At 44.5% G+C, this 16315-nt stretch overlaps 1 protein-coding gene across 1 annotated transcript in view; it reads left to right on the forward strand.

The window, feature by feature from the left end:
• The first annotated feature begins 674 nt into the window (after window positions 1–674).
• The window catches only part of CDH13 (cadherin 13), a 996654-nt gene continuing 981013 nt past the window's right edge, over window positions 675–16315 (forward strand). Inside the window, exon 1 of the mRNA XM_060787892.2 lies at window positions 675–958. Coding sequence (XP_060643875.2) covers window positions 914–958 — 45 coding nt within the window. The 5' untranslated portion in view covers window positions 675–913. The remainder of the gene's footprint in view (window positions 959–16315) is intronic.

The following is a 16315-nucleotide window of genomic DNA, read 5'->3' on the forward strand; positions in this document are numbered from 1 at the left end:
TATGGTGATCAGATCATGATATGAATAAACATAACAGTTTAAATAATGCACCATTAAGGCATTTTCGCGAACCACTATGAGAATTTGGGGGGGGGGGGGGGGGGCTGAGTTTGGTCCAACATTGTTAATACTGTTACTCAATGTCACAATCACTGTATGCCTTTGCATCTGACTGTGAAAAGTTTCTGTAGCCAAAGTCCACAGAGTTAGATTGCCTCTACCTCTAGATTTGCGCTCAGTGAATTTGGAACCCAAAGTCCCCCTGTAACCTAAGCACTTAATAAAATCTACTACCCTGTGATGGATTTTTTCATCAAGTGGAATTGATCTGTCCTCCTTGCAATTTGTGAAGTGGGGGGAAGGCTGGAACATAATTGAAACTTCTGGTGGCCCTGGAAGAAGCCCGACCCACTGGTCGTCTGAAGGTGAGGAAGCCACTGAAGGCCAAGCTGGCTGTGGTTCTGAATGACTGGAAATCGAGCCCCCTTGGTCCCCATCATAATAAAGAAAGCGGGTCTGTCTTTGGGCGCTTGATTCCCCCCTGCGCAAATGGGTTCCTCTTGGTGGAGGGAATACTGCCCACCTGCCTCCTTAAGCCAATCCCAAAACGTGCCTGGTGCAGCAGGGTGCGTGCCCAAGATGTGCGGTGCAAAGGGGGGAAAAACCTGGGGATGATTTGTGAAGAAATCATCCTTGTAAAGCTATTGGTTCTGGTCATCAGCCTTTATCCAATGCTTTGGCGGTGATGCTGCTGCTGCTCTATTTGGGAAGTTGGCTGGCTCTCAAGGCAGTCTCGTTCTCTCTCTCTCTCTCCCTCCCTCCCTCTCCTCAAAGGCTGTTCCACAGTGAAAATATGCTCAGTGCAGCTGAGTGCATGAATGAAAAAGCCTCTGGTATCTTTTAGGCGAGCAAAATGCTGCACAACGCGCAACTTACCTTGGCTTTTCTCCTGTCCCAGGTAAGGAATTTGGACTCATTCATCTGGTCCTGAAGTGTGTGTGTGTGTCTGTCTATTTGTCTGTCTGTCTGTGAGTGTATACAGTCTCAGGGAAAGCAGGCACTTACAAATTGCCAAATGCACAGAAGAGAACACAGAGAGAAGCTGAGATTGAGATAGATAAATGCATACACAGATATATATATTTCCCTGAGACTGTATGCGAGCTGGAAAAACACCGGGCATTATTTAAGGTGGAGGAGATTCCCTCTCATGATCAGAAACCGATATGTGCTTTCTTTCTAGCAATAAGGAATTAGCTCCCTTTGCCCACCCGTCCGCTCGCCTGCCTGCATGTATGGGTGTGCATGCAAATTGCATTTTCTTGACACCGGAGGAGAGTGGAAATCTCTCAAGTGTGCCTTGCGATCAGCAGCGACGGCTTTCTCCCCCTTCTTCCGCTGTCACCTTCCAAATGCTTCAACTTTGATTTGCTTATGCTGAGATGCCTTACAAGCAGGTTATTGAGGGAGATGGTTTTGCATCCTAGAGACCCAAGGAGCATGAAAGGGTCTACCTCCCATTCCTTTGCCCCGTCAACCCGTGGCGGATTCATGAAACGGAGCATTAAATACAGTGACTTGTTTGTGAGATCCCTCTTCCTCCTCCTCCTCTTTGCCACTGCTAATAGATTTCCCTTTTCCAGAAAGGCAAGGGGGAGGAAAAGGCACCCAGGCTTTAAAAAGCCAAGGGCTGGAGTGAGTGTATGTATGTGCATGTGTGTTTGTATGCAAGTGGATCCCTGCTGTCGCTGTCAGTCAGGAGCCGAGGAGGCTCTCACAGGTCTCCAACTTCTGCACTCACTCTTGTCTCTCCCTCTGGGAATGTGATGCTGATTTTATTTTAGAAGGTGGCAGAGTGAGATTTAAAGGCTCCTTTGTTGTTGTCCTTTGGGCATAATGTGTACTTGCATTTCCTCCCCCCACCTCTCGTTTGAGCTCCCGTTCACTTAACGGCCTTGTTTAGATTTTCAGGATGGTACACCATGGGCATAAAAGTTCATTTCCTTTTGGCATGGGCACTTGGCTTGAGGTCCTGCCAGAAACCAACTCTCCAGACAAGGCAGCCTTTCATAGAGTTGCATGGTTGTTAGGTCCACCTTTACATGCCCATCCAAAGGCACGGGAGCCAGGCATAAAGACCTATCATGTACCAGCTCAGCTCAGCCTTTGAGTAGACTGTTTTATTTTGTTTCATGTCATTTGCTACCTGGTCAGCTTAAGGGAAGGTGCTGTGGACAGAGCCTGAGACACTTCACATGCATAGGGTTTTCCCTCTGTCCTGCTCTTGACAGCCCTTTCCATTTATGGCACATGGGCAAGACTTGTCTTTCCTGGTGCTTGAAAACCTTGTGCCTGCCAAAGAAGAATTCCTTCCCCATGCGTAGCCCTGAAACAGTGTGGGATGGGTCTTGCACAGCTTGCAATAATAAAACAGAGTTCTTTTCCACTCAGGAGAGCAGTTTTAATGGCATGGCTAGGACAAATTGTCTTGTTTTGGCCTGGCAGTCACTTCAAGTAGAATGAAAGTCAGGATCCACCCTGTCTTGACGTGACTCAGGTTTTCAGAGAACGTGGTGAGCTGGTAGAAGTGGCTCCACCAAAAATGTTACCCCTTCTGAAGGTTTCACTCTCAAGGCCTTGTCTTCAAACTCTTTGGTTGATGAATTGTCTCATGCCCACATACATGGATGTTGAAGGGATGCAAGATGTGGAAACCAAAGTAGGGTGTCTTGAAGAGCTTTAGAGGATTTGGCTAATGGTGGTTGTTCATGCTTCGGATTTGGGCTTGTTAGCCAATGTGCTGAGAAAGCTTGGTGGCCATAAATAAATGAAAACTAGGGCTCATCTCCATGGTAGTTGAATATGGAGGGGATACAGGCATGAAAAATATTCAGCTGATGTGTAGAAGGCTGGAACTGCAAGAATATGAGAGATGGGAAAGGGAGGGAGGGAGATAGGAAAGAAGGAGCAACTGGTTAGTAGTTTAGATAGCCAATGCATTCATGTCCTTCAGACTTCGGGGTTAATGTGCAATTTGTTGCATTGGTATTAGTGTCTCCGAAATGGGGAAATGGAACATCCCACCTGCCTTGGCTAATTTGCTGGAGTGATCTGCTTTGTGGCCAACTTGCTTCTCTCTCTTCTTCTCGCCTCGCCTGCTCTTGGTTTGGATCATGCTGTGATTTGAAAAACCGACTTTTAAAAGTTTCTGGAGTTTGGTTTTAGGGCCAAACTTCCCAGGATATTTGGAAGAAAAGAATACATTAAGAATAGAGCTTTGTAGGTTTTTCATCTTTTTTTCTTGTGGCCTCCTTGCCTGAAGGAGGGTATAAGATCTTGATTTATCTTGCTCATCTCTTCATCTTCTTGAGAAGCGTTGGGTCAAACATCTCAGTAACTCACCATGTATCAATATCACCAGGCTGGTTTGTGGGCAGGCGAGATTCAGCAGGATCTCACTCATTTCTTGTCTTATGTTAAGTGATCTTTCAAAATCCCAGGATCAATGTGCTAGGCTCACTTGGTTGGCTCACTTGGTTGGCAGGGAGTTGGTGCTGTTTGTCTCCTCTGCTGTGCCTTCTTCTTCCCTCTATGACATTCTCACTATAGCGGGGAAAGAGGGGAAATCCCAGTCACATTATATTTGTGAGATCTTCTTTTGTTGTGAAGTGTTTGGAAGTGACTTTGTCTTGAATTAGCAATGAAGATCCATCGGGTCTACAAAAGAACTATTTGGAGATGAAAGCTGCCGAAACTGGTTGGATCAACAGAGCAACCTCAATTTTTGGATTCTTCCTCTGGGTGTGGTTTGAGGAAGCGGTTGTGATGAATGTGTGTGCTTCAGATTTTACCATTACACTGCTGCATGGTGGAAAATCCAACATGTTTAACTCATTCTAGAGTTTTGGGATCAGAGCTCAATGTCAAAACAATGTGAACTGGATGAAGAACAGAATAACTCTACCAGAGCTCTTCCTTGCCAACATACCTGATAAAGGGATATAGTGGGAAACCATTGGCCTTCTGGGCATCATTGAATTCCAGCTCTCATAAGCCCCAGCCAACATGGTGGATGGTAAGGGATTGTTGGAGTTGTAGTTCCAAAGGGATGGTGGGCTAAGTTTCCCCAACTTTGACTTGCTAGATGGAGCAGGACCACCTTCTTTGTCTTTCAGCAAAGAGTGCCTGCCTGATTGTATTATCACACTTAAAATAAATCTCCTTTTGTGGCAGAAATATTGAGAGAGAGAGGGTCTTTGATGAGAATGTGCAACAGCTGGGGAGATGATGAAGAAAGGGCCGCTGCTCAAAGAGGCTACTCAGATGGATTGTTTTATGTAGGCTTTCCATAACTTCTGTGTAGCAGGGAGAGCCAATAACGGAGAACAGGAGAATTTACCTGCACGCGGCCAGCCATCTGGCAAAGACTCCGCTTGTTGTAACACATCGTGGCAGCAGTATTTCTTCCTGTTCCTCATCAGCCCCCACAACTCATGCCTCAATATCTAGTGAGTGAAAATGGCAAACACCAAGCATGATCTCCTGATTTATAAGCCATACAAATCTGTTGCCAGTCTGTTTCTTCCAGGGAAGGACATAATTCAGGTTTGAGGGAACAGCCAATGCTTCTGGATCCTGTGAATGATGGGGAGGGACTTCTTGAACTCAAAGTCAGAAAAATGTTTAAATGACTCAGACCATATCTAAATAGCCCAAAATAAAGCAGACATTGATCAGCTCCTGTGGCAGGGACACACAATGCATGACAGGATTTGCATGCATGTATCAACGTGGATCAAGAGGACAAGGGGTTTACTCTGGGGCTTCCAAGAAGCTCCAGAATGATCCTGGAGATTTGGAGGTATGGACAACATCTGGATTGGGTTTGCATCACTGCTTGGCCTTGGAAACCCACTGGCCAAGCCACAATCTCTCCGCCTCAGAGGAAGCCCCCCCCCCCCCCGGAAGAAATCTTGCCAAGAAAACATAATTATAGATTTACCTGGCATTTACCATAAGTCAGAAATGACTTGAAGAAACAAAAACGACAAGGAATGTTAATATCTCTGGTCTCAGTTCTCTAAGTTTGGAAGCTCATATCTTCAGTTCTGAAGGAAGAGGAGACAGCCTACATTGTAGTGTAGTTTATGGTTGTTCTCTCTTCTGATTTGAAATGAGAAAGAAGCATAAAACAAACACTTTAAATAGCTGTGAAACAGTTCATTGTAGTCCGTTGTGCGCTTGCTTGAGAGTACAGTCTCCTTTGGTGTGATGCGTGTGTATGCCATTTGTAATATTCTTCCACAGGCAGCAACTTGTCTGGGGCCAACAAAGGTCTGAATGGGTCCTTTCTAATGCTAAACATCACTTGTCTGTATTGTTTTTGTCTGGCAGTTGAGAGTTTGCCTTACATGTTGGAAACCGCCCTGAGTCCCTTGGGGGAAATAGGGCGGTATACCATTATTATTATTATTATTATTATTATTATTATTATTGACACAAAAGCACAGTATGTCACAGCAAACGAGATCTATGTGCTGGATTTCATATCACAAAATCACAAGTCGAACACTTCCCAAGCGTCTAGGACTGTGTGATGTATTTTCGAATGATGCGCGCAGATCCAAGTAAGGTGGCCTTTTGCAGTTGACAGATCGTGATTTTGTCGATGTTTATTGTTTCCAAATGCCGGCTGAGATCTTTTTGCACCCAGTGCACTAATGACCACTGGGACCAACTGTACTGGTTTATGCCAGAGCCTTTGCAGTTCGATTTTGAGGTCTTGATAGCAGCTGAGTTTTTCCTGTTGTTTTTCCTCAATGCGACTGTCACCTGGAATGGCGACATCAATAATCCAGACTTTTTTCTTTTCTACAGTCGTGATGTCTGGTGTATTGTGTTCCAAAACTTTGTCAGTCTGGATTTGAAAGTTCCACAGAATTTTTGCATGTTCATTTTCCATGACCGTATTATTATTATTATTGTATTGTCGAAGGCTTTCATGGCTGGAATCACTAGGTTCTTGTGGGTTTTTTCGGGCTATATGGCCATGTTCTGAGGCATTTTTTCCTGACGTTTCGCCTGCATCTATGGCAAGCATCCTCAGAGGTAGTGAGGTCCTCACTACCTCTGAGGATGCTTGCCATAGATACAGGTGAAACATCAGGAAAAATGCCTCTAGAACATGGCCACATAGCCCAAAACCCCCCACAAAAACCTATTATTATTATTATTATTATTATTATTATTATTATTGACACAAAAGCACAGTATGTCACCGCAAACGAGATCTATATTCTGGATTATTATTATTATTATTATTATTATTATTATTATTATTATTATTTAGGACCCTTCCAGACAGGCCAAAATCCCAGGTCCTCTTGGGATTGAGGCCACACATAGGGCCCAAATCCTGGGATTTTGCACAGTGCTGGTGGCTACATGTCCTCATTTGATGCACCAGAAGCTTTTTCTGCTGGGCTTGAGGATGTAGCAGTTTACAGGGAAAATGGGGGGGGGGGGCTGGGAAGGGAAGGCTCTTAGTACCCAAAGAACTGGGATGGTGGTCCCGAGCATCAATCCCCACAGGCCCCACACCTCAATAGATCTGAACCTTGCAGTAAAGTTAGGATCTATTGAGGCTCTTTTTAAAATTCAGAGTAAATCCTCAGTTTCAGGTTAATCCAAAACACATGAGATGTTTAGGGCTGTGTGGAAGGGCCCTTTAGATTCTGACTGAGGAAAATACCGAGTGTTGTCTCCACTCCTACTGAAATGGATTAATGGCATGCTGTGCTTTGCACATAAGGATATGCAGGCATCACTTATTGCACACCTGAGCTTCACTGACCTTCACTGCAGACTGGTCCACTGTCCTGATTTAGCAGGGATAGTCCGGATCAGTCCTCTCTTGTCCTACCTTTCCAGCTGCTTTTAAGACAGACTCTCTCCCTAGAAGCCAAGATAGCTAAACTAAGGCTGCCATATTTGGTCATGATAAGTGACTCCGTAGAAGTTGTGAATCCCTAGAAAAGATGACATTGTTCTGTAAGGCAGAAGAAAGTAGGACAAGAGGAAGATCTCATTTCAGGTGTAGCCACTCGACCAAAAAAGTCATGGCCTTGAATTTGCAAGACCGGAGCAGAGTCGTAGATTTATTTACTTATCGTGTCATCCGCAACCAGAACATTGTATTACATTTCTAACAGAACAAAACCAATAAAACAGATTTTAAAAACCCACAATTTTTGCAGACTTGGTAGCTGATTAAATGTCCTTTGACCAGTATCTGGCCACTTGGAGTGCCTCTGGTGTTGCCGCAAGAAGGTCCTCCCTTGTGCATGTGGCTGGGCTCAGGTTGCATTGCAGCAAGTGGTCAGTGGTTTGCTCTTCTCCACACTCGCATGTCGTGGATTCAACTTTGTAGCCCCATTTCTGAAGGTTGGCTCTGCATCTCGTGGTGCCAGAGTGCAGTCTATTCAGCGCCTTCCAAGTCGCCCAGTCTTTTGTGTGCCCAGGGGGGAGTCTCTCATCTGGTATCAGCCATTGGTTGAGGTTCTGGGTTTGATCCTGCCACTTTTGAACTCTCGCTTGCTGAGGTGTTCCAGCGAGTGTCTCTGTAGATCTAAGAAAACTATTTCTTGATTTAAGCCGTTGACGTGCTGGCTAATACCCAAACAAGGGATGAGCTGGAGATGTCTCTGCCTTGGTCCTTTCACTATTGGCTGCAACTTCCCGGTGGATGTCAGGTGGTGCAATACCGGCTAAGCAGTGTAATTTCTCCAGTTGTGTAGGGCACAGACACCCTGTGATAATGCGGCATGTCTCATTAAGAGCCACATCCACTGTTTTAGTGTGGTGAGATGTGTTCCACACTGGGTATGCGTACTCAGCAGCAGAGTAGCACAGCGCAAGGGCAGATGTCTTCACTGTATCTGGTTGTGATCCCCAGGTTGTGCCAGTCAGCTTTCGTAGTCGTAGATGATGGGGTGACTTGGTACTCTTCCATTCTCACAGCTGTCATAAGTCAAAGAATAAGAGCAATACTTTGTTGGTTGTGAAAACAATGTGGAAAAACCAAAGTAGAATGTGGAAAAGCCTGCTTCTCCTCAAAGGATGAGGAACTGGGAAGTGTCCAATGGAAAGAGTTCACATTGTTGGGTCCTCCCCCCCTTTTTTTTCAGGTGGCAAAGTAGAAAAATGTGCTTTGTACGCCCCTCCTTTTTTAAACACAAGGAACAAAGTGTGCATCAAATATGTGGATTGCCAAATGCAGGCACACAAATGAGACTCCTGCTCCATAAAATTGTTATCCGCATGCTTAAACTGGTCCTTGTTTTTAAAGCTATGTGGTATTTTTTTTCTGGTTGTAACTAGGAAGAAACGAAGGGCGGCTGAAGCAACCCTGTCCATTTGATAAAGTTGGCAAGAAATAATGGGCACAATTATCACACCAACATGTTCCTAATGAAGATGTTTAATTCCATCTGAAATGGTAACTTGAGCTTTAATTGCAAAGGGAAAGGATCACAAGGTTGATCTATGCTTCGCTTTCCCTTCCTTTTAATACAGAATGAAGGATAAAAACCCCTCCAAATCACCAACTTTTTCCTATTTCTCCAGAAGAGGGCTCCCGGCACAGTGTGAAAACGGAGGATTCACATACAAATCGCAGGCAAGGGAGGACGGGGCTGCGGCTGCATAGGAAAAGATGGGAAAAGATCCCATTATTGCGCAGAAGTTGGAAGACAGAAGGACTCAGTTGCCTCCTGACACCACGATTTGGCCTCAGGTTGAATCCATTCTCTACCAAGCAATTAATTTTCTAACAAACAGTTTTCTCATAGGGTCCAATTTTCTATTACATATGTGTACTTAGAAGCATGTGAAGTGAATATAGTTATAGCTAATAATATATTATTTATTTATTTATTTATTTACTTCACTTGTATACCACTCTTCTCAGTCATCAGGTGACTCAGAGCGGTTAACAACCAGTATCAACAATACAGTACAAAATCATTAATCATTTAAAACAGTAATATCCATTAATTGACATCAGAACATCAATACAACAATACAGGAAAACAACAATCCATCACGTCTCATCAATAGAATCAGCATCCAATCTCGTTGTCCATTAATCCATATTCCAATAATCAATCAGTTGTACTGCTTAGTTGAAAGCCTGTTCAAAGAGCCTGGTCTTCACTCTCTTCCTGAATGCCAATAAGGAGGGGGCCGATCTAATGTCTGTAGGAAGGGCGTTCCACAGCTGGGGGGCCACTACTGAGAAGGCCCTGCCTCTTGTCCCTGCCAGGCGTGCTTGTGAAGCTGGTGGGACCGAGAGTAGGGCCTCCCCAGACGATTTTAATGTCCTAACTGGTTCATAGGAGGAGATGTGTTCGGACAGATAGGTCGGGCCAGAACCGTTTAGGGCTTTAAAGGCTAAAGCCAGCACTTTGAATTGTGCCCGGTAGCAAATTGGCAGCCAGTGGAGCTGGCGCAACAGAGGAGTTGTATGCTCCCTGAGTGCCGCTCCTGTTAGCATCCTGGCTGCCGCTCGTTGGACCAATTGAAGCTTCCGAGCAGTCTTCAGAGGCAACCCCACGTAGAGAGCATTGCAGTAGTCTATACGGGATGTAACCAGAGCGTGGACTGGTTACATCCACGCTGAATATATGGTGTTAGAGTAACATACCAAAGCACATTTAACATAGTCAGAGTAGCCAATGGGTGTTGTTTTCATGTCAGGAGTGACTTGAGAAGCTGCAAGTCACTTCTGGTGTGAGAGAATTGGCTGTCTGTAAGGACGTTGCCCAGGGGACACTGCCTGGATGTTTTGATGTTTTACCACTCTTTTGGGATGGGGTTCTCTCATGTCCCTGCATTGAGAGCTGGAGCTGATAGAGGGAGCACATCCGTGCTCTCCCTGGATTTGAATCTCTGACCTGCTGGTCTTCAGTCCTGCCGACACAAGGATTTAACCCAGGGGTCCTCAAACTAAGGCCCGGGGGCCGGATATGGCCCTCCAAGGTCATTTACCCGGCCCTCGCTCAGGGTCAACCTAAGTCTGAAACGACTTGAAAGCACACAACAACAACAACAACAACAATCCTATCTCATCAGCCACAAGCAGGCCCACACTTCCCATTGAAATACTAATAAGTGTATATTTGGTTGAATTATTGTATTGTTTTTAAGTGGTTTTTGCACTACAAATAAGATATGTGCAGTGTGCATAGGAATTCATTCATATATTTTTTTCAAATTATAATCCGACCCTTCAACAGTTTGAGGAACTGTGACCTGGCCCTTTGTTTAAAAAGTTTGAGGACCCCTGGTTTAACCCATTGCACCACCGGGGACTCCTTGCCAATGTGGTTATATATAGCAAAGGCACTTGACCATTAGATGCCTGTGGTAAGTAGGCCCACTTGATTCTTTTCGATCAACTCCCTAAATGTTTTTTAAGGGAACACTCCTTAGAACAGAGGGATCCACAACCAAAAAGGCCATGTAATCAGTAATAGCAGATAGGGTCTTTTATGCACGTGACGGGGAGAACCTTTCTTTTCAATCCCACTGCTGCCACCACTGTAATGGGGATGAACAAGGGTTTTACAGGTGATGACAAAGAACGGTGTGTGTATAATGGTAGGTTTGCTGCCACGACCCCAAATCACATTTTGAGGAATTGTCTTGTTGTTGTACTTGAGGTAAAATGTCCCTATACACCGGTCCTTCCTTTTGGCTCCCTTTCTTGTGACTATACTGTGGAGATGTGGAGGCTGACTGGATCTAACGTTATATGATAAAACAAGGCTGAGGCAGATTAACGGTAAACTAGAGAATGGGTTTATTGGAATACTTGAAGCAAACAACTCATTACTGAGAGGTACAACGCGTAGTTTGTTTCTGAAGCACAGACTTATCAAGCAAATGGTTTCTTTAGAAGGAGTAACTTTTTCTTAATGTGAGCTACTTTCCTCACACTATCTTATAACATGTAACAGTGCGATTCTATGATCAGCTGCCCCTGGCTGCCTTTCAGAGTATCTAGGATTCCCCTGGACTACTCTGAACTGTAGGGAAAAAAAACCCACTTGTATTCTGTCCTAATACAAGTAAACAAGTCTTCACTTTGACTGCCCTAGTCAAACTACACAGAAGCCCTTGCTCTTTATTATTCCCTAACAGTCTAATTCCTAGCTCGCTAAGAAACCTTCTTCTCCCTGTCTGAAATCCTAATCTTTTCTCTCCTAGATCAAATCCTTCTCTCCCCTTCCTGTCAGAAATGACAGCCTCTTTACACTGTCTTTCAACTCCTCCCCTTGAGTCTGAACCAATCAGGAGTTAGCTGACTCCTCCCCTTGCCTCTTCCTTTACCAATATGTCAGCCACCCTGAGCTGCCTTCCCAACATGGAGGCCAGCTCACTGACTTCCAGGCTGTGGCCTATGAAGCAAAGGTATGAGTTCATTACAGGCCATGTCTTTTGTCTTACTTCCATTTCACCTAATCTAGCAAAAAAGCCCTGTCCTTGTGGTTGAATGGGGTTTCCTGAACGTCTTGGTGCAACCAGCATCCACAATCCATAGTCATCCAGCTGCAATTGTGAATCAGCAAGCACAATGCATTTTTTTTTAAAAAAATCAAATTATAATGAAAGGTTTGTCCAAATTGCTACTGCCTTGAGCTGCAATCTATTCACCTCCTTATAATTAGCAGAATTGCAGGCAATTAGATGCATAAAAAACATTGAATGGAAATGCTTTTGATTTGGATTTTCTCCAATGGCCCCATGGGTCCTTCTTTTCAAATACAATCAGGTTTCCTCTCCAAAAGCCTGTAACATCCATGTTTCTCATTTTCATTTCTCTGTTCTAGCCATGCAACATTAATCTTCTCCTGCCCCCTTTTTGCTGTAGCCCTGGAATCATCAAAGGTCTTTACCTCTGATATGTTGCTTACCATCAATGGATGGAACAAGACCATTTGGCTTCAAGATCTTGTGATGGATTTGGTCAGAGTCGGATGCACATTGCTCGATTTTGAGCCAGGATCCGTATCAAATGGCTTTATTATGAGTTGGCAGCTTTTGTTTGACTTTCTGCGCTGCTAGTTCCATGAGAGTGAAATGTAAAAGCACCATCATTCCTCACAAAGAACCAACACACTTCCCAGCAAGGATGGGACCCAGTTGCAGATCGCTTGTGAGTGGACACTCAAAGGGTCTTGGGTTTTTATTGGATCTAGGGTGCATCTACACAGTTTTTTTTTGGCGTGTCAGGAGCAGGAGCATCCTGTTGTGAGAGAATTGGCCGTCTGCAAGGACGTTGCCCAGGGGACGCCAGATGATTTTTGATGTTTTATCATCCTTGTGGGAGGCTTCTCTCATGTCCCCGCATGAGGAGCTGGAGCTGATAGAGGGAGCTCATCCGCCTCTCCCCGGATTCGAACCTGCGACCTGTCAGTCTTCAGTCCTGCCGGCACAGGGCTTTAACCCACTGCACCACCGGGGGCTCATCTACACAGTGGAATGAATGCAGTTTGACATTACTTTATCTGTCATGGCTCAGTGCTATGGAAACACAGGAGTTGTAGTTTGGGAAGGCACTCAAACTCTTTGGCAGGGACGGTTATTATTAGTTTATTATTATTCACCATATTTGTGTCCTGCCCTTCTCGACCCTGAGGGGGGACTCAGGGTGGCCTCACATATTAGCAACAATTCAATGCCTTAAAATAGGAGCCCCCAGTGGTGCAGTGGGGCTCACGCTGCTCCCCCGCCCCCCAATTGGGGGACCAATGGGGCTGAGAGGCACTCTATCTGAGGCGGAAGCAGCAGTGGAGTGCGGGCAGTGCAGCCTCACTAATCAGGAAAGCTGTGGCTCCTCTTCTTCTTTCTTCCCCGGCAGCCTCTTCCATCCTTTCCCGAAGGCCCTCCCCTCCAGTGTCCGCTTTAGGCAAATGGAACTCACTTTCCCAGCAGCACTTGGTGCAGTGCAAACACTGAAAGAACCTTACGTGGTGATCGTAAGAAGAAAACAATAATTTGGCAGATGTTATGGGCAGGGTTCAATACAGATTTTTTTTTTTTAATATGGAGGCAGAAACATGACGGGTTGAAACTGCTGAAAGTCCTGAACTGCAGCCATCTTGCTTTGTCCCTATGCGGTCTTCGATTCCTGTTCTCTCCAGCTAATAGCACACTTCTGAAATGCGATAGTCTCATTTCTTGGCCTTCTCCCGGAGCTTGCAACAGCTTCCCGGGGGAGAGCAAAGCTCTGGAAAACAGCTTTTGCCAAGCCTGTTTGAAGCTCAGGATGCTTTGCCCTCAAGGCATCTAGGAAGGCAGCAATGTGCTTCCTTATGTTTTCCTTGTAGGTCTGATTTTATTGATTTCCCTGGAGATGGGCCCCGTGGTTTCCTCTTGGGGACCGGGTTTTTGATGGAGCGAGGCATGAAGAAACAACAAGATTAGCATCCTTTAGAAGCTCATAAAACATAGAAGCTCATAAAACATATTTAGATGCAGGAGAGTTGAAGGCATCCTGCTTTACAGATGATAAAAGAGTAAGTATACTTTGTTATAAACCTAGGTGTCAAAATACAGTCAGACTAGGATGGACACCTACTAGCATTTCTAAAAAATTAGAATTATATTTTTGGGAGGGAACATACCTTGACAGCACAGGTTTGAGTTCACAGTGTCACTTCCTATCTTCAAGTGGAAAGTCATGTTTCCCACCAAGCTGAGTTGCTACTTGGGTTGAAACTCAACCCACACCACCATTTGATAGTCCACAGAGCCTTCAGGAATGGGGTTTGGTTCCATCTCTTTTGCAGACATTGTTGTCATCTCTCTCCTGAAATTAAGTAAAATTAAGAAATCAAGAGTGAAATACTCAAGGCTCAATTGCAAACAGTGCCAACAAAGAGGAAAAAAATCAGACAAGTGCAAAGAAGCCAGAATGGATGTCCAAAGTACTTCTAACTGGACTAAGACTCAAAAGAGACATGCACAAGAAGTAGAAAAGGGGAGAAATCACCAAAGAAGAATTCAAACAAATAACCAACTCCTGTAGGCAGAAGGTTTGCAAAATGAGCTCAGGCTTACCAGGCACATTAAAAACAATAAAAAAGGCTTCTTTGCTTACGTCGGAAAAAAAGGAAGAACAAGGAGGGAATAGGGCCTCGGCAAGGAGAAGATGGGGCAATGCTGACAGACATGGGATAGATGGGGGAAAGACAGAACTACTTAATGCCTTCTTTGCCTCAGTTTTCTCACAAAAAGAAAGCCACCCTCAACCTCAGAACATGGAGTGAATGAGGGATTAGGGGAAATTGAATCCCAAATAGGGAAGACAGTCATCGAAATGAATCCAAGTTCTCGGTGGTGGCCTCACAGCTCTGCAACTCCCTCCCCAAGTACATCAGGCATGCCCCAACATTGGCAGTCTTCAGAAGGAGCTTGAAAACATGGATGTTCCAGTGTGCCTTCCCAGATTAAGGAATCCCAAGCAATATGTCCCAAATGCACTTTACGAGAGAGTTAGAATTGTCTGCACACCCACTTACCCTCCAAAATATCCATCCTTTTTCACCTGGTCATGCCCAGCATTTTAAAATTTTTTAATCTTTACACAATAGTAATCCCTCCTCAGGTGTTTTATACAATGGGACAGTGGATAAGTTCTCAGAAGCCGTGCTCTGCAGTAGTTTGATTCTCTAGCACCTGAGGAGGGATTACTATTGTGAAGAACTTGATGTCTCATATATCCACCTGAGGAAGACTCTAGTCGAAACCGGTCGTGGATGGATATCTGTGTATAAGGAACCGAAAATTTTCTAAAGCAAGGGATCCTGTGCCCTGAAGAGAAGTTGTCTTTACACCAAAAGACTATTGATGTTATGTATGTGTAATCTTTGTAAACAACTGGTTGTTGTTCATTATACATTGTGTTATGCCTATACCATATAAATTTGTCGTTTGTTGAATATTGTAATATACAAACTGTTAGGCAATATTGACCTTTGTCATTTATGTACCACAACTTTTAGTGGATTTAGGTTTTTAATTGCGTCATGATATTTTGTTATTTATTGTTGTATTGTTGTGGTTGTGTTTTTTGTTCTGATATATTTTGGGCTCGGCCTCTTGTAAGCTGCACCGAGTCCTGTGGGAGATGGTAGCGGGGTATAAATAAAGGTTTATTATTATTATTATTATTATTATTATTATTATTATCATAATGGCCAATTTCACCTAAAATTCAAATCCTGTTAGACTCTTGTTTATGAAAATAGATCAGTTCCAACATCATTTCCAACATCCCACCTTCCATTATTGAGACACATCATCTCCCTTCAGCAAATATCACATCATCATCAATTCTGGGCCCCACAATTGAAGGGAGATGTTGACAAGCTGGAATACTGTGTCCAGAGGAGGGTGACTCAAAGGATCAAGAGTCTGGAGAACAAGCCCTATGAGAACAGAACGACTGAAAGAGCTGTGCATGTTTAGCTTTCAGAAGAGAAGGCTGAGAGGAGGCAGGATGAGGGCCAGGGATCAAGATGAGTGGGGGGGAGCCATAGGGATGAAGGAACAGGCTCCTTCTTTGGCGGCTTTTAAACAAAGGCTGGACGGCCATCTGTCGGGGGTGCTTTAAGTACGATTTTCCTGCTTCTTGGCAGAATGGGGTTGGACTGGATGATCGGCCACCAGGTCTCTTTGAACTCTAGGATTCTGTGATTCTATGATTATAGCACTGGTAAGAAGATAGGTCTGTGAGAAGGTCGAAGAAAAGTGGAACTGCAGATAAAAGTGTCAGTCTGAGTGTGTCCAGGCTGGCATTTATATCCCTGCGGTATGTGACAGCTGGATGTGGTGCTTAGACCAGGTGGCATTTTTGTCTCTGTGAAGCACGGTCCATAATTGATGAACTGATTTGAACTGGTTGGTGATGCTTTGAACTCCATAAATTGTGCCTTGCGTAAGCGACGTACCTCATTAACCTACAAGGGACAGGCTCCGCGTCCTGAATACCAACTTGCCCTGGGCAACTTTCCGCTGGCAGCTGAGCGTTACTGTGGTTTGGATGGGAAAGAAATGGGTAGCCTGTCATATTTATTTGTCGTGTCAGGGCAACCAGTCAATTATATTACATTTCTAACAGAACAAAGCAAACAAACAGACAAAATACAAAATTTGTGAGTTTGGTAGTTGATTAAATGTCCTTTGACCAGTATCTGGCCACTTGGAGTGCCTCTGGTGTTGCTGCAAGAAGGTCCTCCATTGTGCATGT

Source organism: Anolis sagrei, chromosome 8 (genome assembly GCF_037176765.1).
Source record: "Anolis sagrei isolate rAnoSag1 chromosome 8, rAnoSag1.mat, whole genome shotgun sequence".
In the NCBI taxonomy this organism is placed as follows: domain Eukaryota; kingdom Metazoa; phylum Chordata; class Lepidosauria; order Squamata; family Dactyloidae; genus Anolis; species Anolis sagrei.